The sequence below is a fragment of the Abramis brama genome (assembly GCF_963993115.1).
Source record: "Abramis brama genome assembly, chromosome: 3".
Taxonomy (NCBI): Eukaryota; Metazoa; Chordata; class Actinopteri; order Cypriniformes; family Leuciscidae; genus Abramis; species Abramis brama.
The window spans coordinates 42,157,321-42,181,834 of NC_139965.1; the positions used below are offsets into that span (position 1 = coordinate 42,157,321).

The 24,514-nt window shown below is 36.8% G+C and overlaps 1 protein-coding gene across 2 annotated transcripts in view; it reads left to right on the forward strand.

Annotated features, from left to right (window-relative positions):
• The first annotated feature begins 2,620 nt into the window (after window positions 1-2,620).
• Window positions 2,621-24,514, forward strand: part of lrch4 (leucine-rich repeats and calponin homology (CH) domain containing 4) — a 44,133-nt gene continuing 22,239 nt past the window's right edge. For both annotated transcript variants that reach the window (XM_084107839.1, XM_084107840.1), the window contains exons 1-2: window positions 2,621-2,994; window positions 23,811-23,955. In XM_084107839.1, coding sequence (XP_083963965.1) covers window positions 2,823-2,994; window positions 23,811-23,955 — 317 coding nt within the window. In that variant the 5' untranslated portion in view covers window positions 2,621-2,822. The remainder of the gene's footprint in view (window positions 2,995-23,810; window positions 23,956-24,514) is intronic.

Below are 24,514 nucleotides of genomic sequence, written 5' to 3' on the forward strand. Positions count from 1 at the left end.
GCAATTATGACTAGTAACGCTGGGTACAATTTAAGCTAAAATGGCTTGCCGTATTGGCATCGTAGTGCACTGTATATACTCAACTTCTTTTGGGTTCTGGGCTTCCAGCCTGATATCATGATATGATTACTGTAAACACAGGGAACTCTGGAAATAAAATGTAAGATTTACATCAAGATGCATGGCAAACAATAATTTCAAAGAATCTCTTTAGTCTGAATTATTTATTGCTGTTAGTAAAGCATAATTTGATGCTATCAAATTATTTTATTTTGCTGAGAAATGAAAAAATCAGAGCCAATCCTCACTATTGTAGCCTATATTAAACATTCATGTTCAGTGCAAGCTGTCATGTGACTGGGCCTACTTTTAAAACAATACCCATTAGTCTAAAATTAGCTCATTTAGAGAATTATTGGTGTATTTTCGTATGTTTACGTAAACGGACAAACCCAACAGTTAGGTTAATTTAATTTAGAAAAATGTAACCCAACGGTTGGGTTTGTCCATATTTGACCCAAATTTGAGATGAAACAACCGTGCCTTTTTATATATTTATCATGCTGTAATTTCGTTAGTAAATCGAGCATTTAGAAAGCCAATTCGGTGTGTTATATTTTTTCTGACAGCTAGATGGTGCCAGAGCATTACTATAAAAAATAAAATAAAATAAAAAGCATTTATTTAGCTGTCAACGAAAATTTGACAGAAAATTTAAAAAATTTAAAATTTAAAATTTTAGCTGTCAACCCCCAATTTTACGTGTTTTAACGGGTTGCAGTTTGTTTCCTTGATGTTTTAATTCTATAAGAGTGAATTCAGGTCGGGACACTTTTTGCCATTGAGATAACATGGGGAAGAAAATGTCCTATTCAACCTGAATTCACCCCTATATAAAACTGCCAGTGTACCTTGCATACTGAAAACCATTGTAATTATTACTTTTATGGAAATGTTGTGGGTTTTAAGAATGACAGGGGCCCCTTCACAAAGTTTTGCCCAGAAGTGCAGGATCGGCACTGGGGGGAAAAAAAATATATATTTTGAATAAGTTGATGTTATTTTATGTTTATATGCATTTTAGAGTTATTTACTATTTATGGACAGCACTTTAGTCCATTCTAATGGTTTTGATTAGATTCTGGTTCGGTATTGATTTGCTGGCCAAAGCTGCAGTGTTCCATGAAAACCCTTCCATCATACAGCATGCATACATAGAGTAATAATCACTTCACTAGAGGAAGGTAATAAACAAACAAACAAACAAATACATAAATAAAGTCTCACTAAAGTTGTGAGCCTCATATATTTTCAGTGGCACCAACAATACAAGAATCCTAGCCTACAGTAATTACATACATTCAATACCTAGTCAATGTTACGAATAAATTCTTAATTAAACTATTATTTTAGTTATTCCTAAGTCATGTTTCAACACAGATCCTGGTATCAGCTTCACACAAATGATGACCTCACTTTTTCTCACGACCTCTCATCCCTTCTCTTCCTCTGGACTCACTCAATCCCTCTCTTCCTCTCTGTTTTGTTCCATGGAGAGTAATGACACAGACTAGTGGATAATTTTGTGACCCACTTTGTGCCCTGTCAGGCCTAAAACAGATAGACATTAAGCATGCATGGGTAAGCAATAACTCGGTGAAAGCTTTGTGCATATTATATTAGCAAATGTGCCCCTACAACATAACCTATACAACACAGCTGAAACAAATAGTGGTCTGTATTAGGCATATGCATTTATACAATATGTCAAGAAAAAAAACACGGCAATTACAGTTTAGGAGTGCACCTTCTTCAACAACTTTTATGTCTCAGGTGATTTTAGATTTTCTGCTTTTTGAAGGTTACATTAAAACTGATTTTTGCTGACTATTTTCAAAATGCCTTTAAGTGTGTAGATTTTAATGATTTGTAAAATAGAGAAATCAAACTTTTGTAGCCTATATACTACTTTTTTTGGAGTTTGAAAAGTGCATTTTAAAATACTTCAAAGTTGAAAAATGCACACAGAAATTTGTTTTGCTATGATAATTTCATCTGTGTTTAAAATAAATAAATTATATATATATATATATATATATATATATATATATATATATATATATATATATATATATATATATATGTTTTAATAATTTGAATACCCTACTTTTAGAAGTAGGATTATGATGAGCCCAATCCAATTTTTATTGTTAGCTTATTCTAGACAACCTATGTCACATCCATAAAACCAAGTAAAGGTGAGCTAATTCTATAATGTTAATGCAATATTTATGTCTTTCATTTCCTCTCTAAGTGCACGTCATTTCAATGGATCTGGAACAGGGAAATGCATTGTGATATCCATTAGAAGCTTCCGCTACTATTGTAAATCTTTTCAATCTTGCTAACTTTATCTGTATGTAAACAATGCAAAAACTTCGAAGCAGTGAAGCTTAAACAATTCGTATTACAAAACCTCCGAATGACTAAAAAAAACTAAAAAAAAAACTTTATCATTTCCCCCTTCCGATGAGAGCAGCGCTTTTGTGTTGATTTCCCGAGCTCGTACTGGGTGTGTCCGCTCTGTCAATCAAGACTTACTCAATCCGCAAGCCCCGCCCCTTCTGCTCTCAGCTCCGGCACACGCACTGTCAACTCACGCGCTCAACTTTACTCGATCACTGGATTTTACATCACTTTTGGAGTACAAAAACTCACTTTCCCGGTGCGAAACGTTATTGGACCTGCTTCGGAGGACATGGAGGTTTAGGAGGGGTGATTGTCGTTGTAACGAGTAAGATTTGGGCCATATTTCGTGTTTGATGGCTGCTGGGGATGGAGCCCAGCTGCCGGCGACTGTAGCGGCCAGCAGGAGCGTGGAGAAGGCGCTGGAAGAAGCTGCGTCCAGCGGAGCGCTCATCCTCTCCAATCGCAAACTAAAAGAGTTCCCCCGCACCTCCAAGAACTATGACCTGTCCGACATTACACACGCAGGTAAGACTTTAATAAAGCGGTCAGGGGGGATCAGTGAATGGGGGAGGGAATGTATCAGTACATTTAATGTCCTTTGTTTGAGTGTCTTCTTCACCTGCGCCCCTTCTGCAGGGGTGCACGAGCACCACCATCATCACGCCCGACCCAGAAAAAGCGGATCTTTCACTTTTTATGATCTGTGTAGGAAGCTGATCATCTGATATAAATTCGTTTCAGTACTCGCTTTCGCTTCCAAAGAACTTGACCACTGCCCATGCAGCAGTTTATTGTGTTTTGGTTTTTAAGTCAGGTTGTTGTGTTTGAGACTGGTGTGTTTGCTTTAGAAATTGAAGACATCTACGCTGTGCTTCTCTTCCTGTTGTTGAGGTGGAAACTACACTCGGGCTGAGCCATCTTACCACTGACACACTTTAAAACTTCACATTTGATCGCAGTGCAGTGAAAACCCAGCGAAATAGTGATCCAAAATGTTCTTGTTGTAGTCAGCTCATTTGAGTGCACTCTCATTGGTAGGGAGCTTGTTGAGATCCATCTTGCCAGCAGCACTAATATGACCATCTGCTCCTCTCATACATACACAAAGTGTGAATAAAGCAGTATTTGAGCCTACAAACCCCCACACGCACATGTTCTGAAGTAGAGTTATTGCAGTGCATTTACTATTTAGTTGGGACTAAGCACAGACAAAATCTGCTGCATGTGGCATTTCATTTTCCTTTTACTGTAATTTAAGTTCTTGAACCTCTTTTTGTAACTTTTTGACCCACTGGTGTCATTGACAAGCTAGAAAACAGATTCTGCTGTTCAGATTCACTTAAATGCATAAACAGCTTTTTAGTTTTGATAAACAGTACTAAAACTACAAGACCTTCCATTAGGGTTGCACGATATATCAAAATTATCGAAAAATTGCAAGTGTACATCGCAATAACTGCATGATTGTAATACTCCAAAAGAAACAAAAAGTCCAAGTTTTAGGTCGACACAGACAGCAGAGAGTAGACTGTACACATGAGTTTACATGAGTAAACATGAGTCTTAGTGAGTAGTCATAAACACAGTCAATTATGTCTTAAGGGGACTAAACAGTTGAGAAAGAAAGTGCGCATGTAACAATATATTGGATCTGTGCAGCTCTTAAAGTGACCGCAGCCTTATAAACCTGCTTGTGCGCTTAATGTTAATCAAACAACAAAAGACAAATTTCTTAAGCTTTAATAATAATCATCAGTATTTAATTCATACAGAGAAGACTAAGCAGTGTTTTATTTTTACATTTGATTATTCGATTTCTGTTGTTAAATAAACCTCATGTAGGCATACCTGAAACCCTAAACCTCTTGGTTTACACTGACGTTAAAATGATACATGCTTTTTATGTAATGCTACAGTAAAACACTGCTGTTCACTTTCAGAAGTTGTAGGGATGCTTTCTTCTCACAAAAAGAATGTGAAACATGTGTTATTTATATCATTTTCAGTTTTGAAATATATTTAAATATAATCTCAATTTATTTTACACACTTAAAGCATTATCGTATCGCATATTGAATATCGTGTTATTTAACGAGTTATCTTAAATCACATTTTTCTGTGATTTCATGTGAATATTCTGGTATTTATATACTGATTATGTAATCATCAATTATTAAACACATTTATTAAGGTTATCACAACCCAGTAAAGTATTCCAGTTTATTGTATTGTTCAGATTTTTGTGTAGAGTAGGCTATTCACTGTAACTGAACATCCCTTTTTTATGTGCACATGTGCAAACCAAGGTCATTCTGTTTGATATTAGAAACTGTTGTAAAAAGCTGAGCTATTAAAGAAACACATTTTCTGAACGATGAGTAGGCCTGCGTTTATTTGTAATTCATTGTGCTGTGGAATGCCATTGTTAAGGACATGAATGAGAATTGTTCTTCAGAGTTCATTAAATTAAATTCAGCATAATAAATGACAAGAACAAGCCTCTGCAGTAGCAAATGAAGGCACATGTATTAGTTCATTTTGAATATGCAGATAACAAGGCCTTAACCAAAAAATACTTTAATCTGAAAATGATGTGCAAAATGGTAATTGAGAAGAACACATTCAGATTAGTAGTCAATTCATTTACGTTGGCCTGTTGTTCCCACGGTCCCACCTCATATAATCTTGAATATTTGGTGACATCATAGAGAAAAAGTATTAATTATTAGGAATCTTTGTCAGAATATTGACTTAGGCTATATTGATACCACTGATGTAATCTCAGGCGCTGACAATAGTTCAGTATGTCAAAACCCTCTTTTGGGTTTAGATGGTCTAATCTCTCATTTTTCTGTGGAAGGTTTTTCACATCAATTTTCTGCATGGATAAGTATGTTGCCTTGGAAACCGTACTGTACATCTGACTCTCAGAAACCCAAGCCACAGTTTGGGATCAGTCCGAGGATGTGGAACAGTTTAAGAGAACTAGGCCTGAAACTGCCATGTTGTATAAATGCTAGAAATCCAAGCATAGTCCCAGTGTTTAAAAAAAAAATCATGCCATAATAATCATGTTCCATTGACACACCTACTGTAAAGGTGGAGAATGATTACTAGGTGTTGCTCATATATTACTGGTTGCAGTTGCAATGTGTATTTTAAGTGTGCTTGAATGTAGGAGGAAGATGATAGTGTCTGTTTTGCTAAGAGACCTATTGAAGCAAAGATTGATGCGCCTTGGTTTGTTCTTAGTCTACACACACTTTCTCTTCCGAAGATCGCTCTCCAATATAGAGTAACTTCCCCTCAGGAAGGTCAAGGGTTCAGTCTTGCCGGAGGTCCAGTTCGGTAAATCCCAGTCTCATCAATCCACCGAGACCCCTTAAACTCATTCTACGCTCATTCAATTCAAGGTTATTTGTATAGAGAATAGTGATGATATGATTAAATATTAGGTTAATATTTGAAAGTTTTGTGTGTCGATCCAAAGTTGCGTCATCTGAAATCTTCACAATTGTCGGCGTTGCCTGAAGACATTGGAAAGGGTGTATGCAAACTTGAGCTGGCACAATCTGAAATTACTCCGGGACTCATAACCTGGTTAATAATACAGCCACTGTTGACTTACTGTATCTCCACAACAATAACACAAGCTAGACTGTGTCTCAGCACTTTAGGGTGAAAATGACGTCCCAGACTGCGTTTCTTTTCACCGTCCCAGAGAAATGAAAGAAAATCAGTTATTTAAAAGAGGTGTTGAAAGATGGATGTAGAGAACGCTTAAGATAAGAGTTCATGAAAACAAAAGGACCACCGTAGAAGCAGCTTTGGGAGGAAAATGCTCTCTGGACATGGGCACCAAGAGGAACCTCCAAATGAAATCACAGTCAATGTGTTTTTGTGTGTGCGTAGATGAAAATATTTGTTTCCATCCAGCTCCCACACTTGTGAGCATGCCTCGGGCATGAATGTTGTGTAGCCCGCAACACAGTGTCTCATTCAGAGGCACACTCACTCCATACCACAACTAAGCCTCACAGCAGCTGAGAGAAAGAGGGGAGGGAGCGAGGCCTTTTCTTGATAAAACAGGCTCGTGGGCTGCTCCCATTGTCGTGATATTCCCGAAATAGGGTCCCTCCTCTTTCCCCCCAACTGGAGTCCCATTCGGCAACACCCCTCCTCCTTGTCTGAGGCAGGTTTCTCTCTCCCACTTGCTCTCCCCATTTCCCCCATCTCTTTCTTTTCTAGGTCGGGTGAAGATTTCCTTTTATCCAGGTCATCGTAGAAGGTCTTGAATTTGGGGTCGTTTGGATGATTTTCAAAAGATTTTCTAGAGATGATCAATATTATGTTCTACAAGACACTCTCCTCATGGCTTATTTCATTGATCTGTTATCCCCCATCAGTAATGTTTCCTGTCCAATATTAGCCTGTAGGCATGGCTGTGTCTGTGGTAGTGAAAGTCTAGACTGTCTGGATATTGGCCTAATAATGGTTTAGTTTTTTGGCATACATTCAGAGTTGCATTTAACTCTCTGGTCCCTATTTTAACGATCCAAGCGCATGGTCTAAAGTGCACGGCGCAAGTGCACTTAGGGCGTGTCCGAATCCACTTTTGCTAGTTTAATGACGGGGAAAATGGTCAGAGCGCCCGTCGCATGGTCTAAAAGGGTTGTCCCTATTCTAGGGCTGGGCGGTATATCGAGTTTGTATGATACATCGATATCTTTTTTATTTAACGATATGGAATGAGGCAATACCGCTTTAGATGTGGTGCTTTCCTCAGTGCTTAACATACATTTCACCGGTATATTCTCCATCTGTAAATGTTAGAAAGTCAAACAAATACCCATTTCACTGTCAGGAGAGGACTAGCCTTCTGCAAGTGAATCTTCCGTGAATGAGCGCCGGCGCGCGGATGCGCTTCAAACAGACGGAGCACAATAGAATAGTAGCGTAATAATTCTGACTAAAATATACATATTGCTAAAATATTAGCAATATGGCCATATATTTTGTCGGAGACAATAAATGCCATAATGTGGAATTTTGAACCTACAAGTATATTTTTATGAAAGTGACCATTATAATGGGGTATTCAAATGCAGGCTAATATAATTAGTTTGTGCTTTTGTTTTTATTTACATTTTTAGTTTAGCCTTTAGTCAATTTAAAAACAAAAGCATTATTTTTGGTTTTAGATTGTAATGTTACAATGTTAGAATGTAATGTCATTTTAACCACCTTTTTGCACATTACATGCACTATATTTGTTTCCATATCCTTCAATATCAACATTGTTTGTTGGATATCATTGGGCAGGATGTGAATTTTTTATTTTTTTAAATAAATACAGATTTTCTTTATCCAAATGGAAAACGTAGAAAGTAACGAGATATATATTGTATATCGCCATTTAACCAAAAAATACAGAGATATGATTTTTTGTCCATATCTCCCAGCCCTACCCTATTCTCTTAATGAGTAATGGGTGTGTTTTGGGCATAACATGCAATAAACCAATCAGAGTCTCATCTCCCATTCCCATTCCCTTCATCTCCCATTCCCAGTTGCGCTCACGCCATGGCGGATTCGCTATTTACATGACGGAATTTGCGAGCGGAAAGACTGAACGCTTCTCCAGAGAGCAAACGGACCTGCTCGTGCCGAGGTTAAAGCTCGCAAGCAGGCCATGTACGGGACAAGCCGGATTCCACCATATCTTTATGTACACATTAATAATCTTTTACATTGTAATCCTTTTATTTTTTATATTTGCCATTTTTGTGTGCTGTTGTATTAGGGCTGGGCGATATATCGCATGACATAGTTATGCGCATCTCGTCAGTAAAGCCGGTTCCTTGATTAGTAGTAAATCGCCATCACCTGCTTTTAGATGGAGCGGCATTTACTACACAGAGCCGTAGTTAACTGACAAGCTGAGCCATATCGCATTAATTATCACGGACGTATCGCCTGCGATAATGAATCGATAATTTAATCGATATTAATCGATAATCGTGAAAATGAAAATTGCGTCAGGCTGAAACTAGCAAAAAACACTTGTCGCGCATGGCGCCACATTGCGCCACATTGCGCCAACTGTATGATAGGGCCCTCTGTGTTGCAGTTTTGCCTTTTGATTCAGTGGCCTGTTTGTTCAGTAAGTGTAACAAACAATCAAACAAACTCCCTAATAGTGGCCAGCATTCATTAGAAACATCTAGACATTCTTATAGTTAAATTTTACGGTAAAATGATTCGTGTTCATAGGCCTCATGGCTCACCACGCGATATATGACATGACCAAATAAATGAACACTCTTTGAAGTTACGAAGAAGCGAAGAACTATAATAGCTCTAAACATAATAACTATAAAGTTGTAATAATCATTGTAATTCTAAAAGAGTAGTCCACGTCACAGCTATAAACAATAACAACACAGAGGAACGATATCATTGGTTTCACTTTCATAATGTTTTTTTCCCAGCTGAAGAATAATAAAAACATTGACAGCCAGTCAGAATCTGTCCAAATTTAAAGGGATAGTTCACCCAAAAAATTAATTTTCTGTCATCATTTACTCACCTTTATTTAGAGATGCACCGCTTGACTCTGGTTTGTTTTATTTTGACTGATCTCTGTTTTGGACTTGCACACAAACTGCATTACAATAATTTCAAAATGTCATATGTGTGGAAATATTACTAAGTCTGTAAACAGGACGTTAACTCATTTTGACATCAGATCTGTAGACATCAGTGTTCATATCCGAACTATAAACTTTTATTCCAGTACTTGTGTGATAATTTGAATATTTGTAACATGGAAATAATCACACTGTGTGTTTGAAATGAATGTTTGTGAAGCTGTTTCATACCTAGATAGCCGCCTTCTCTAGGTCAGCGACAGCACCAATGCAGATTTAAATGTTTCGGAATGATTCTGTCAAAGATTTAAGAGACATTGCCAAATCGTTGTCATTTAGGAAGGAGATTGTGTGGCTGTTTGACCATTAGTTCACCCAAAAATGAAAATGATCCCATATTCTCCATCAAGCCATCCTGGGTGTATATGACATTCTTCTTTCAGCTAAACACAATTGGAGTTATATTAAAAAATATCCTGGCTCTTCCAAGCTTTATAATGGCAGTGAATGGTACCTTGGTTTTTGAAGCCCAAAAAAGCACATCCATTCATCATAACAGTTATCCATACGGTTCGGGGGGTTAATAAAGGCCTTCTAAAGCGAAGCGATGAATTTTTGTAAGAAAAATATCCATATTTATAACTTTATAAACTATAATTATATAATATAATATTATTTTTTTTTATTGTTGTTGTGTCATATGTTGGGTTTGTTTTAAAAATTGGACCCTGAGTCTGTAATAAAAGTTTGATTGATATAATTAATAAAAGGCTTTCGGCGACGGCCATAGTTTTCCCGGCTTTCGCATTCCGGCTGAAGAGTGACCTCTGACCCGACACGTGACGTAGGATGTCATGTATCGTATAGTAAACTTAGGTTCGAGTAGACGCCTCTCGCGGTTCAAACAAACAATGCTGGGCAACAAACTGAAGCTCCTCCGACATTTCTCTTTAAAAATTGTCGTTTCAGACTTCTAATTCGTGACTGGTGTTTTGTTTTGCTCTATCCTCTGCGCTTCCGCGTTCGTCATTACGTCATGCTTCGGGTCAGAGGTCACTCTTCCACCGGAGCTAGACTCACGTACATAAGCCAGTGATTATAGTTTATGAACTTATAAATATGAATGGATATTTTTCTTAGAAAAATGCATCGCTTCGCCTCAGATGGCCTTTATTAACCCCCCGGAGCTGTATGGAGCACTTTTATAATGGATGGAGGTGATTTTTATTTTGTGCTTCAAAATGTTCTCACTCCCATTAAAGAATTTGGAAGAGCCAGGATATAACTCCGATTGTGTTTGACTGAAAGAAGAAAGTCATACCTAGAATGGCTTGAGGGAGAGTAAATCATGGGATTTTCATTTTTTAGTGAACTATCCTTTAGACTCATTAGTCTAGATAGCCTAATCTCACACTGGGTTCAGTGAACACTGACCTTCTTATTTTATTGTATTTCATTTTTATTTTATAACATTTTTAATTATTTAAAAACAACTTCTGTGCTCTGTGGGTGATATGAGTTTAGAGAGACATGAGGGTGGTTAGATGATAGAATTGGAGCAAATTATCTGCGGAAGATGAGAGTTAATTTGACTAAACAAATTTAGACAGGAATTCATGATTTTTCCTTTAGTCTTTTAGACAAACACCTTTTTTTTTAACCTATAACAGTCATGCAGCTTGATTATAAAAGATAAAACTACATTGTTGAAAGTTGCATTAAAAATCCATTTTACTTAGAAATATGAAAGGGCACTTTCCCGATGAGTCAGCATGGGTGGTCATTTTTCCACATAAAGTGTTAAGTGGCGTTGTATCTTCCTTGTTTTTTTCTTTTGGTTATGTACTTACTTTTTAGGACTAAAACAGTTTGAAGCGTCCTGTCCACACCCACACATTCATGTCATAAACTGACAACCAGGAAGTAAAAATGACACTGACTGCCTTACACATTGACACAATGACCATTCAATAGGAAAGTTGACGTCTGCAACTTATTCATGAGGCTTATGCAACAAATCAGCACAATATAGATACAACAAAATCTTTTCACATTTGTTGTTTGCAAAAAACTAGCGAGCTGCCTACCTAGGCTACATCTTTTTGGTCATATTATGTTTAAAAAAATCTTGTATGTTTTTTTATAGGTCATTCAGATAGACCCTGGCGCTTGAAACTGAAATCGTTTCCTGCTGTGTTCGGATGTGGTCAACCTTTACTGATAAATATTGAACATGAGGTCATATTTTGCCTAAGCAAACAAGCCTCTCAGATTCAGGGTTGGAGAGGATTTATTATGAGTTCAGCTCTGCTCGCCACAAGCTCAAGTTTGTGTGTGTGTTGGTTTTATGTCATTATCTTTTGAGTGTTTGCCAGCTGTGTTTTGAAAGAGTGTGTGCTTCCTTTATGTGCCAGCTTTTGGAGACTCTGTTTGCATGAGTATGTGCGTGGTCATTTACGTTTGCAGTGCATATATGTGAAAAATGCACATAATTCTCCATAAGTGAGAACAGGAGTGTGTCTACTCTGCATCACCAGCTGTGTGAGAGAGTCAACACGAACCCTGTTGCACAGTGTTGTTCTGTTTCCCCTTGCAGTTGCATTTCCACCACACACACGACACAGCCAGCGGATGTGGGCTCCCCGACTTCAACTTCTGCTTCTCCTCAGCGACAAACTCTCAGCTCAACTCCCTCCCTCTCTGTCGCTCTCTTCCTCTTCCTCTCCTTTCACTCACACTATTAAAGCACAACAGATGGTCAGAAGGTCTTGAGTTTCGAGAGAGGAGCACAGCTAGAAACCCTTGGCTTATAATTGCTATGGCTTCTTTTAACGGGTAGTATCAGTTATAATGTAAAACAAGACTGAAGGATGTTTCGCTGTCACTCATTAAAACTGAAATCACACAGATGCTGTATTATCATGCTCACTCTTTCTGCAGCAGAAACAGTTACAGATTCATAGGAAGTCTTCTCAGATTTATTCCCATTCCAGATTCATTCCTTGTAGAGTTGTAGAGCTATTTTTAATGAACTTGTCCACACTTTTCTGGATTAGTTGTGTTGGGATGGCTGGCACTTTCTGCTGTTATTGTATGAACCTGTATGCTTTGTTTACGCAGCTGTGATAAGGTTTGAGTGTGTTGTGAAATTAATGCATTCGCAATATTGAAGTTTTGTACGTCTCAAATGGACTTGGATTTGGATGTAAATAGGCAAATACTTAAGAGTCCATGACTGGATCATTATTGCTGTGATTATTATGTTTCTAGCATGTATGTAACAGTTCTTATAACCATAACTAATGGAGTGTGTAGCTTTTTATTTCTTAATGGCCATATTCCAGGATGACAATGTAAAGATTCATCAGGCTCAAACTGTGAAAGAATGGTTGGGAGGGAGCATGAAGAATTATTTTCACACATGAATTGGCACCTCTGAGTCCAGACCTCAAATTCATTGAAAGTCTTTGGGATGTGCTGGAGTAGACTTTACAGAGTGTTCGAGATCTTGACCTAAAAATCCATCAAGAGGTGTATTTTTACATATACAAATTTTAAAGCTTGTAGCATAAATGAGCTGAATCAATGCTGCTTTGTACGTTTGTGTGTTGCTGAAAACACTACTGTTGGGAAAAATGAGAAAACATGTCCAGGTGTAAATGTTTGTTGAACGTTCCCTGAACCATGCCATGCTCCATTCAAACACATTCAGCACACAATCTGAGCTAATATCAACCACAAGTGCACATGGGGAGATTTCTCACTGCAACACAGATGTATTTAATTAACACAAACTTCGTTACGTGTCTCAATATCTGATGATCTGAATTCTGCCCCTCCCCTTTCCACATAATCATGCTCGATAGGATATGAAAATTCAAATCTGATTGAGATTCAACTGTTTGATGAACACCAGCCCTTGATAAGTTATGTAACGTAAAACGTGTCCAGATGGCAGAATCGCCATCTCCCTTTAGGCTTTAGAGAGGCTCCGGGGGTGATTACTGTGTGTGTGTGTGAGTGTGTGTGCGCTCAACCACACCAGACCTCTGGTGTAGATTATCTAGAAGGAGAACATTGAGGATTATCACACTGACAGTGTTGGTTGATTGTTTTTAGTGAGTTTGGCCAAAGCTGCTCTGCAGTAAAGTGTGAGTTGTACTTGTCCATGCAAAACTCCCCAATGCAAGGGTGTTTGTTTGCCAGGGACTTGCCTTGTGGTTGCTGAGGTGTTCGGAGTGGATTTTACTGTCCTGTTGTGCGGTTGCTACAGTGTTTTGGGTGGTTGCTAGGAGAGACATTCATGATTTTTTATTTTACAATTTTCAACTGAATGGTATACAAATTTATAGTAAACATGTTCAGGTATATTTGTTCAAATGAAAATGAAAATGTAGCCTATGGTTTTTGAGTACTTCACATTAGGGGTGTAACAGTATATCGTGTCACAATATATCGCAATACAAAAATGCAACAATATGTATCGTGGATAGTTCACCCAAAATAAAAATTACCCTGTGAGAAAAAATTTAAGTTTTCAGAGTCAGTACTACATTAAACTACAATATATTATGTTGAATATAATGTATAATAATGGGGGAATATTAGTGGGTCCTGATAATGCTACCAGTAAAAAGTGGCCTACATTATTTTAAATATATCTAGCCAGTGACAGAGTTCAAGCATATTCGTCTAAAATAATTCTGTATTTTCAGGTTCAGAATCATGAATATATTTATTCTGGTGTCACCACTGTCCAAGCCTATTCATTTACACCCACAATGTTATATCAAATTTAGCATTTAATCAACAGTACATTTTTTCTTAACCTTTTATTATATGTCTTGGAGTATCGCAATAATATCGTATCGTGAGTTCAGTATCGTGATATGTATCGAATCGTGAAATTAGGGTATCGTTACACCCCTACTTCACATGCATGCTGTGGTATTAACACCAAGGATTAATCAATTAGTTGATTGTCAATTTAAATGACAAATGATTATTAAAAGTTCCGAAATTTTGACATCTTTAATACAGTAGATTCTCTGGACTCGAGTTTCGCTTTCAATGTGTCTGGATTTTTTTCTTTCAATGTTTACAGTTGGGATGGTCAACCATGATGGCTCTCGTTTTGATCAGTTTAACTCTTAAGGTGCCATCACATTTACCATTGTTCTGCTTTTTTTTTTTACAGCAAATCTAGTAATTTCAATAGAAATCCACGCGATCAGAAATTTCACATGAAAATTTTAATGAAAATTATTTTGTTAATGTGATGGCACATTTAGGATTATGGGTTTGTTAAAATCAAATGTAAAATTTGAGCTAAATTAGCAAATACCACTAAATGACCATGTTTGCATTGCCTTTGTTTTGGCACCTGTTGATTTGGTTGTTATGGTAACGGAACACATCCGCCTCCTCTTGGTTGTGTGAGGTGGATTTCACCGCACTGTCGCTTCTTCAGTCTTGTGTAACAGATACGAGCTCCTGGCGTACAGAGCTGAGACTTCAAGCGTCTTGAGTCACCGTTGAAACACCTCCACAGCAATGAGATCAAGGGCTCAGGAAAAACACAACATAATCTGATTACACCATGAGACATGCTTCCACCTTCACAAACCTGCCCATTAAACCTCTTTGTTGTATGTTAGTTGTGTTTATGGTTTAGCAACAGATCCTTGAGTTTGCTGGTGTTGATATCTTCCAGTACAACTTTACCTGCCAGCTTGGAAAGTTTGCATAGATGCTGGTATACACACACAGCAAAAATGGCATAATAGGTTTCATTATTGTATTCTTTAAGTGATGCAGTTCTGAGCACTTTACACCTCTCAAATTTGTTACATTAAAATGGTCAACTCCTTTGTCTTGCTAAGATTAATTTCACAACTTTTTATGCACCCCAAAACACACAATTACAAAATATTTTCACACTTTTTGCATAATTTGACAAAATTGCAGCTTGACTAAAAATCATGTACTTTATTATAAGTGATATTTACCTTGTTTTCTTCATACATCACATCTCATAATCTGTTGTTTTAGTATTATTTATACTATTATATTAATATATGAATATTTTAAATTAATAACTGTTTGTATTTTCATTTCTCATTTTTATTTAAAATTTTAATTATTTATGTGCTTGTTAGTTTATTTAATTTGTAATATTTAGCTTTAATTTATTTATTTCAGCTGTAGTTTTAGTACACTTACTTAAATTTGAATTTATTTCACTTAGTTGCCAATGCAACATTTAGTATTTCTAAGTATTAATAGTTTTAAATGCAAGTATTTTATTTCATTTTTTGTTGTTGTTGTTGTTTTTAATTTCAGCTTTATTTTAGTTAATGATCTAAAAAAAAAAAGTTTTATTTAATGATAATGAGTGCACCAATTTTAGGTGATGAAAATTTACGCCACAACAGTGGGACAGTCATCCGTTTTGAAAATTAGTTTTTATACAATAAAAATTAAAATGATTTGTTTAGATTTTAAAATGTAATAATTCAGAAGTAATATCAGTGCTGCTGCTCCCTTAATGTCACTAGACATAACAGATCATACAAATTTAAATGGGATCCTTCGCACTGGTAACTCAAGCATTTGGTTGTTTCTATTACAGAGAACCTGATCACCAATGATTTACTCATTTAGCTCTAAAGTAAGACACTTAACCCCGTGTGGCTACAGATGAACTGCATTCTGGTCATTTAACTGCTTTCAGTTTAGAAGGTGCAATAGCAAGTAAACATTTGGATGTTTAATTAGGATTTTCATAAAACTGTTATTGAGAGAGGAAGAAAAATCATTAGGTTTGAAGGTGATGGAGGTGTGTTTGTATCTGAGCACAAAAGGCTCTCACCGCACTGGTAGAGTTGTGTGGGATAACTTGGGAGGCCCCCTAAATGTTTGGACGGTTAAATCCATTGGCTTGACCTTCTGTGGCCTTCATCGACGTTCAAAGACAAAGATAACACTGTAGTCAAAGTGCTGGGCCGTTGACCGTCGATTAAACAGGATGCACACAGAACTCTCTGTTCATTCAGACCGTTTGAAGACAACGTCCCATAGACTCCATAAGTGAAGTGATAATGTCGGTGGGGGTTTTACTGTTGTAATTGGCAATACTTCACACAGAAGAAATTGGACACTTCCTAACCATGAGTTTTCTAAAGCATCACTAATACTGTTGATTATATTTAGGATGATTGGAGGATGAGATTTTGAAGCCCAAAAAAGTGCATCCATCCACCATAAAAGTGCTCCACACGGCTCTGGGGGGTTAATAAAGGCCTTCTGAAGAGAAGCGATGCTTTCATGTAAGAAAAATATCTATTTTTAAAACGTTATAAACTAAAATAACTAGCTTCCGGCAGACGGCCGTACGCATCGATTTACGGCGAAAGAGTAAACCTTGACCTGGCGCGTTGACGAGCACGGAAGAGCAGAGGATAGAGCAAAACGAATTAGAAGTCTAAAACAAGAATTTTTAAAGAGAAATGTCGGAGGATTTCAATAAGACAAGAGGAGCTTGAGTTTGTTGTCCAGGCCTATTTGTTTGAACCGTGAGAGGCGTCTAAGCTTACGCTACTCCTACATCCTACTCCTACTCCTACAAATAGGCCTGAGAGCAAAGAGCCAGGAAATTTTTTATATAACTCGATTGTATTCGTCTGAAATTAGAAAGTCATATACACCTAGGACGGCTTGAGGGTGAGTAAATCATAGGGTAATTTTCATTTGAACTATTTTAAAATTAAGTACAGTCAACTTGGATGTTTAAGTCATTTCAACTTAAATTACATTAAACTCACTTTAAAAAAATGTGTTGAATCTTGTATAACTTATAAAAGAAAGTTGAAAATTGCTTAATTTATATGAATGAGTTAAAGCTATAAAAACATATGTTGTCATAACTTATTGATCATATCATTTTTACAGTGTAGGGTTGGTAATCAACCGGTTTCAGAACCAGTTAAAAAAAACTGAACAAAATCAAACAAATGAAACTTTGATTTATATATATATATATATATATATATATATATATATATATATATATATATATATATATATATATATATATATACACATACATACATACAAACATACACATATCCATCCATCCATCCATCCATCCATCCATCCATCCATCCATCCATCCATCCATCCATCCATCCATCCATCCATCCATCCATCCATCCATCCATCCATCCATCCATCCATCCATCCATCCATCCATCCATCCATCCATCCATCCATCCATCCATCCATCCATCCATCCATCCATCCATCCATCCATCCATCCATCCATCCATCCATCCATCCACATATATTAGGGCTGTGAAATGATTAATCGTGATAATCGCATCCAAAATAAAAGTTTGTGTTCACATAATATATGAGTGTGTACTGTGCATAATTATTTTGTATATATAAATACACACACATGCATGTATATATTTAAGAAATATTTGCTTAAATATACTGTATATATAATTTGTATTATATATAAATATAAATATTTTATGTATAAATAAAAAAAAATCTTAAATATATACATGCATGTGTGTGTATTTATATATACAAAATAATTATGCACAGTACACACTCATATATTATGTGAACACAAACTTTTATTTTGGATGCGATTAATTGTTTCACAGCCCTAAAATATGTATATATATATATATATATATATATATATATATATATATATATATATATATATATATATATAATATATATATATATATATATAATATATATATAATAATAATTATTATAATCATGTTTATTTTATATAACTTTAAAACCAAGAACCATTATTGTTAGTATTATGTGTACATGCAGATCATTTAAACAAAACAAGGTAGGCTATGATGTTATATTTTTAGAATTCATTATTTGCCATTTCCCTAAAAGTGCTTAAAGACTTGTTTATAAGACTTGTTTATTGAGCCATTAAAATGGAAGTGGAATCAAAACCGCACTCAAACCACTTACATTTTCCTTAGAAAACTACAAGTCTTTTAAACTGAGTCTCTCAGAGAAAATCAACAGAAACTTGCTAATGCTCTAGCTCTCTGTAGAAACTCCTGACTGCCATTTATGCTGTTGTTTTGAAATGAATACTGTTGGACCTTGACATTTTCTAAAAGCTTGTACAAATCAGGCCTGTCCTGTTGGATTATGGAGTTTTAACTGTGTATGATTCCATCACTGATATGTTAGAGCCTTTGGAGACTGAGGTCTGAAAATAAACCTCAGGTTTATGGTGCAGCAAGAAATAATGAAAAGGACGTGGCACACATTGGTGTTTTGATCGATTCGGTCAGTGCACTTAGCTCTCTAAAGTGCTTGTGAGGTCAAATAATCAGCTTTTTTTCTGACCGTAAATTCACTGATGTGCTTGAGTAGTGCTCGTGTGCCGAACACACACACACACACACACACACACACACACACACACACACACACACACACACACACACACACACACACACACACACACACACACACACACACACACACACACACACACACTTAGCCTATGTGTTGCCTCCAGTGGTGCTCTGTTGAATGTGTCGAGTCATTCTGGCCCTTGTGTTTTTGTTCCATCACCCCCTCAGTTCAGGCCGGTATTCATGCTTTCACTGCTATTGTCATGCTGCTGTTACTCATTCACTCTCCCCTTTCAAGATTTGCCCTCCTCTCCCCTCTCGGTCTCTCCCCTCCCTTTCTCTCTCTCATTTTTTTCTCTGCCCCCATCTCAAGTCAAGTCAAGTCATGGCACAGTTTATTGTTGTTCCTGCTTCAGAGGAAGAGAAGGAATGAAATGCTGTTTCTCTAGTGGCTCTGGTGCAAACCTTTGAAGGTGAAATGTGCACACTTTCTCGTTATGTTATCATCCATAATTCACTCATAAATGAAAATTGTGATTTATTTTCTCACCCTCATGTTTTTCTAAACCTGTATGACTTAAAGTAGAATGTCCAAGCTATTTTTGTCCGTACAAAGGAAATTAAAGGGACTTCTCTTACTCCAAAGTAGTATATCCAGTCAGAGCTGATTCAGGTGACCTGAGTTTCAGTCCTTGTCCTTTCTGATCCCGTTCTCCTTCTCTCTTTCTCACTTCACTTTCTGTCTGTTCTCTGTGTTGTATAAATAAGAGCAAAAACAAAACTAAAATAAATCTTAAAAGGTAGACAGTACATCCAACTTTGGCTCTATTTTCCATGTCTTCTGAATCCTTTCAATTAGTTAAGGTGAGGAAAAGGCTTGCATTTAAGTCTAAATGTATTAAAGGTATACCCCATCTCCATATAATGAGTTGGTCCTTGTGGTCAATTCAAAACATTGTTGCAGACATGGGAAAACTCTGAAAACAGATTTTTGATGTCATCTGTCTGTTATGATGTGTTTGAAGTGTGAATTTAAAGTTTGTATTGCTACAGTGGAGGGGAAGTTATTAAACTTAAATTTCAATCTTTGGCTCGCACAAAGCTATCGTATACCTCCCAAAGCCACTGTTTAGTGCAATATCTTTTAAATTCACTTCTATTTATTCATATTATCCATAATACTGTAAATATGTTCATAATCTGTATGTGTGTTTACTATACTGTGTATTTATACTTTCATATTTTTATTCTTTAATTTTAAGGGTGACATTTTAGATTTCAGGCCGTTTGTCATTTCAGATTTCAGGCTAATATGTGCCCTCAATAGGCATTTTTCAGAGCCGCACTGAAGTAGCCTAAGCTCCACGAAAGACTCCTACCCAACAGTCAAAGCGGCATTACGTCACGAAAGTGTGGACTCTGAGGAAAAACGCGAGGGCTTAGGGTGCCATTTGGGACATCTATTTTGGAGCCTGACAGTAACCATTCACTTTTGTTGTATGGAAAAGAAGTAAAATCTTATGCGAAATTCACAATTGCCCACATTCCTATTGAAATTCCTGGCATTCCTAACAATGATAAATGTGAATGCATCTTAAGAGTAGGTTGACCTTCCACTGTGTGTAAACACTGTAGCGATTTAAAAATATTTTACATATGATACTAATTTAATTTTGTGAGTTTGGTATGGGACCACTTGTTTGTCCGAACAATGGAATACAGTGGGAGTGTTCTGGAAACCTGTTTGGGAAATGGTGCTGAAATGACAGGACAGACATTAAAGGGGTGGTATAATGCCCTTTTCACAAAATGTAAAATAAGTATGTCCCCCAAATAAATATGTCCCCAGAGTATGTATGGGAAGTTTTAGCTCAAAATACACCACAGATATTTTTATATAGCATGTTAAAGTTGTAACTTTTTGAGGGTGAGCAAAAACGCACCGTTTTTGTGTCTGTTCCTTTAAATGCAAATGAGCTACTGCTCCTGGCACAGAGGGCGGAGCTACAACAGCTTGTGTCCTTTTACCTCACACAGACATGCACTGGAGATTTCAAAAACTTTTAGCCTTTTTATGTTCAAACCGAAGTCAGACAAAGATGGAGAGACTCAAGAAGAAGTGACAACATGCAGATAACATTTCTGATTGGTTAGTTGGTGAATTTATGTAGCTTATGTGTAGTTATCTTCTAGTCATTGGTTAGCATATTCTGTCTTGATAATCTATAAATTGCGTTCCAGGGGCGGGGTTTATGTAAATTTTAGGGTTGGTGATGTCACTAACCCGGGAGAAATGTTGTGTAGTCTCTACCAGCCGTTTGTTGTAGCCTAGTCCTTAAAAAGCAATTTATTTCTCCCTTTGCTTTGAACGTTGAGCGTTGTAATTTTGCAGATGTTGTTTATGCTCAATCAGCAACATTACTCACTAACTAAAGTTAGAAAAGTCAAATCATATTCAACCACTCCTTTAATAATAAATGTAAACGCAGCATAAATGCATGTTTTGTTCAGATAAAAGTGAGTCAGTGCCTGACGCATTAGGTCTAGTCAGTGTGTTGAAACAAACACAGCGTCATGTTTCAGTTAATCCCAGGGATGACTAGCTCCTGGCAGCAGGTACGAACGAAGAGGAAAAATCTTAGCATGGCACCTTCACAGAGACCTTCAAACAACACACCTCAACTGTTGTAGAAGTAGTCATTTGGCTATCAAATGTTATATGTTATGTGTTACATGGAGCTCACAGTATAACTAGGTCTTGTTTGTGTTGCTTTTGTGTAAATGTGTGACTAAAATGAACTGTAAAGGAGTCTTTTGTTATCCCGCAGGCTAATCGGTGTAATCTCCTGCTTGGGCTAAAGGAGGATTTGTGTGTGTGTGTGTGTGTGTGTGTTGATTAACACTCTCTCACACACACCAGATGCAAAGGCAGCTTCAGTTACACCAAAGAGACGCTAGCAGGCAGAAGAACGCTCAGATTCCTCAGAGAGCCAGAGAGAGGAGGGGGTCAGTAGACCAACTGCTACTCTTAAGAAGTCTCTCACACACACACACACCGAGAGAGAGAGAGGAGATATTTAGAGTGAGACCTTCAGGACATAATTGAAATACACTTCTGCTTATTAGCTAGGGACTTCTGTCATGCCATAATAATGATTTGATCGTGTCATTAAGGCTGGGCACAGCTGGAGACCTCACGCAGGAGGTGTTTGTGAGCCCCTGTGGAGAATGTGATACGTCTAGGCAACTATTTCTAGGAACACAAAGTAAACATGGCCAGAACAGAAATAAAAGCATTGCTACTCAAATCAAAATGATCTTTAAAGATGAAGTGTGTGATTTCTGTGCCACTGGATGAAATTGCTATTGGTGGAGCCTATTTACAAATATTTACAAAAATTGTGCACACATGAACTTTTATACACCATTTAAATATTTAACTAAATGCTTAATTATTATTAATGAGAGATATTACCATAATCACCTCATAGAGTGATTATGGAAGTGTTATTGATCAAAGTTTCATATTCAGACTCATACATATCATCTTTCTCCATGATGTGGGCACAATGGTATTTCTCCCATGCTCTACCATGTTAGGCTGGTGTGAGTGCAAAGCAGTGCAGGGGATTGTGGGAAATGTGGGCCGCCCCTGGGAATCTTTAGTTCTTCCCACTGGGAACGGAGAGGCGGGAAATGCTTCCTTGCCAAATAAAACAGCTGAACAAAAGATCTGGAGAAGGAGAGCAGATTGGACAATTGGACAGTGCAGGGAAGAAGAGAAAAAAACGCACACACTCACACACACACTTCCACACGCTATTGTTCTCATAGTGTGAAAGTAACTTTGGTTTTGTTTAAGATCACGCGGAGGACTTTAAGGAGACTTGAATCTGAAAGGCCTGAAATTACACTGTACCTGTATGCATATAACGCTAATGTAAAGTGAAAACTGCACCCTAACGTTCATTTATAGCCTTAAACTCTGTGTTTTTTTTTTTTTCTTCTGTCTGGTTTGTCTCTCTAGTGATATGGACGATGTACACTCACATTCACACACCCTGTTCTAAGCTTCCTTGGCCCTGTAATTAAAATCCTCCCCTCTCCAGAAATACATCCTGACCCTACGACCAGCGCCACTGAGGGAGTGTGTGTTTCACGTTTATCTGGCGAGAGCAACTTCTGTCTGGAATGAAAATATTGAAGGGAATTGGAATAGTTTGAGCTATATTCAGACAAAACGCTCACATCCTCAATTGCTGTCAAAAACTTGGACAAAATTTGAATTCCCATAAAAAAAGTCTTTGTTCACTTTGGGAAACATCATGACTGTTTACGCGTTTCCTGTCCCCTGTCCCATGGATGCATAAACAAAGTGCTTGAATGCACTTGCTATATCTAGACAAAAGATGCTTGTCTGTTGCTTAGGATGCATCTATAGTCTGACCATTGCCATTGATTGCGACTCAAACAGAGAGTAAACACAAAGGGAGTTCCATAATCGGCAAGATCTCCTCTACTGTGGTTTTTCCCCTATTGGTTTGGACTCACAAAACCTGTCAAGTACTTGTCTGGGTTATATTTCAATGCAAGGTTAAAATAAATAAATACGAAATAAATGAAATGTATATATTTGCTTTATTTTAGGACCATTGTTTTCATTAATTTCATGACAAATCTCATTACCATAATGCAAATAAACACTCATTCTCATTACTGTAACATATGGTGAAGTAATATGTTATTTTGTTAAAAGTATTTATGGTCATGGATTTTTGCTGATTTTAATTTAAGTATACACTGAAGTAAAATCATAATTTTACTGTAATATAGTAACTAGAATCATCTTTGAGAATATTGAGAATTATTTTAAAATATTTAAAAGGATTAAAAAAAAAATCTCATCTCATCTTGAGATGTTCACAAATTTTGGTAATTAAGAATTTAGGGGGGGACGTGCTAATTTATCGAAAAAGAATGGCACAATACATTAAAAAAAAAATATATATATATATATTATTTAATTTAATTCAATTTTTTTAATTCAAATAAATGTTTTTATTATATAACTTTTTTTTTATTTGAATTTAATTGTTTTATTTAATTCAATTTTTTATATTTTATTTTTTTATTTTTTATTTATTTAATTTAATTTTACTGGTAATACTAGTAATACTAGTTTTACTGGCTGTCCTCTTCGTTGTTTTCATGTAAAGGTGTCTGTGGTTGGTCATTCATTTATTCTGTACTAACTGTGACTGGTGTTTCTCTATCTCAGACCTTTCAAAGAACCGGCTCTGTGAGGTTCCAGAGGAGGTGTGCCAGTTTGTCTCCCTGGAGACGCTCAGCCTGTACCACAACTGTGTGCGATCCCTCACGCCCAGCCTGTGCCAGCTGCAAGCCCTCACCTACCTCAACCTCAGGTACACACACACACACCCATTCCAGATACAGGGCCTGTCCAAATACCCACACTTGTGATCTTGGCCACTTGAGAGTGCATGCACTCGACAGGAAGTAAGTGTGCAAGACTGTACCATGTCTTAAAAATGCCAAAGCGCAGTGCCTTGAACTTATACCGCTTCGGAGCAGTATTCTAGGCTAAGCGTATCCCATCATGAATAATGCCCGGGAACTTGCGTGTCCCGAAATTGTGAGATGTCTAGGAAAATATTCCACTGTAAGTTAAATTAATTAAATATTAAATATAATTTGGTAGTAAAACAAAGTGTTGCACATTTTATTTGTGCAAAGATAGGCTATGGGCTATGTGTATTTTGTACAATTGCAACTGCTTTTTATCTCTTAATTAGAAGCACCACAATTTTTAAATAGTGTCTTCTGTTACATAGGGACTACTGAACAGATATTTAGAAGTTTATTTTAAAATGCAAAGTACTGAAAATCAAATTAAAGCTCTGTAAACACTTGCATTTTTGCAACAGTATACATGTGTCAAGTAATCAAATGTTCTACACACAC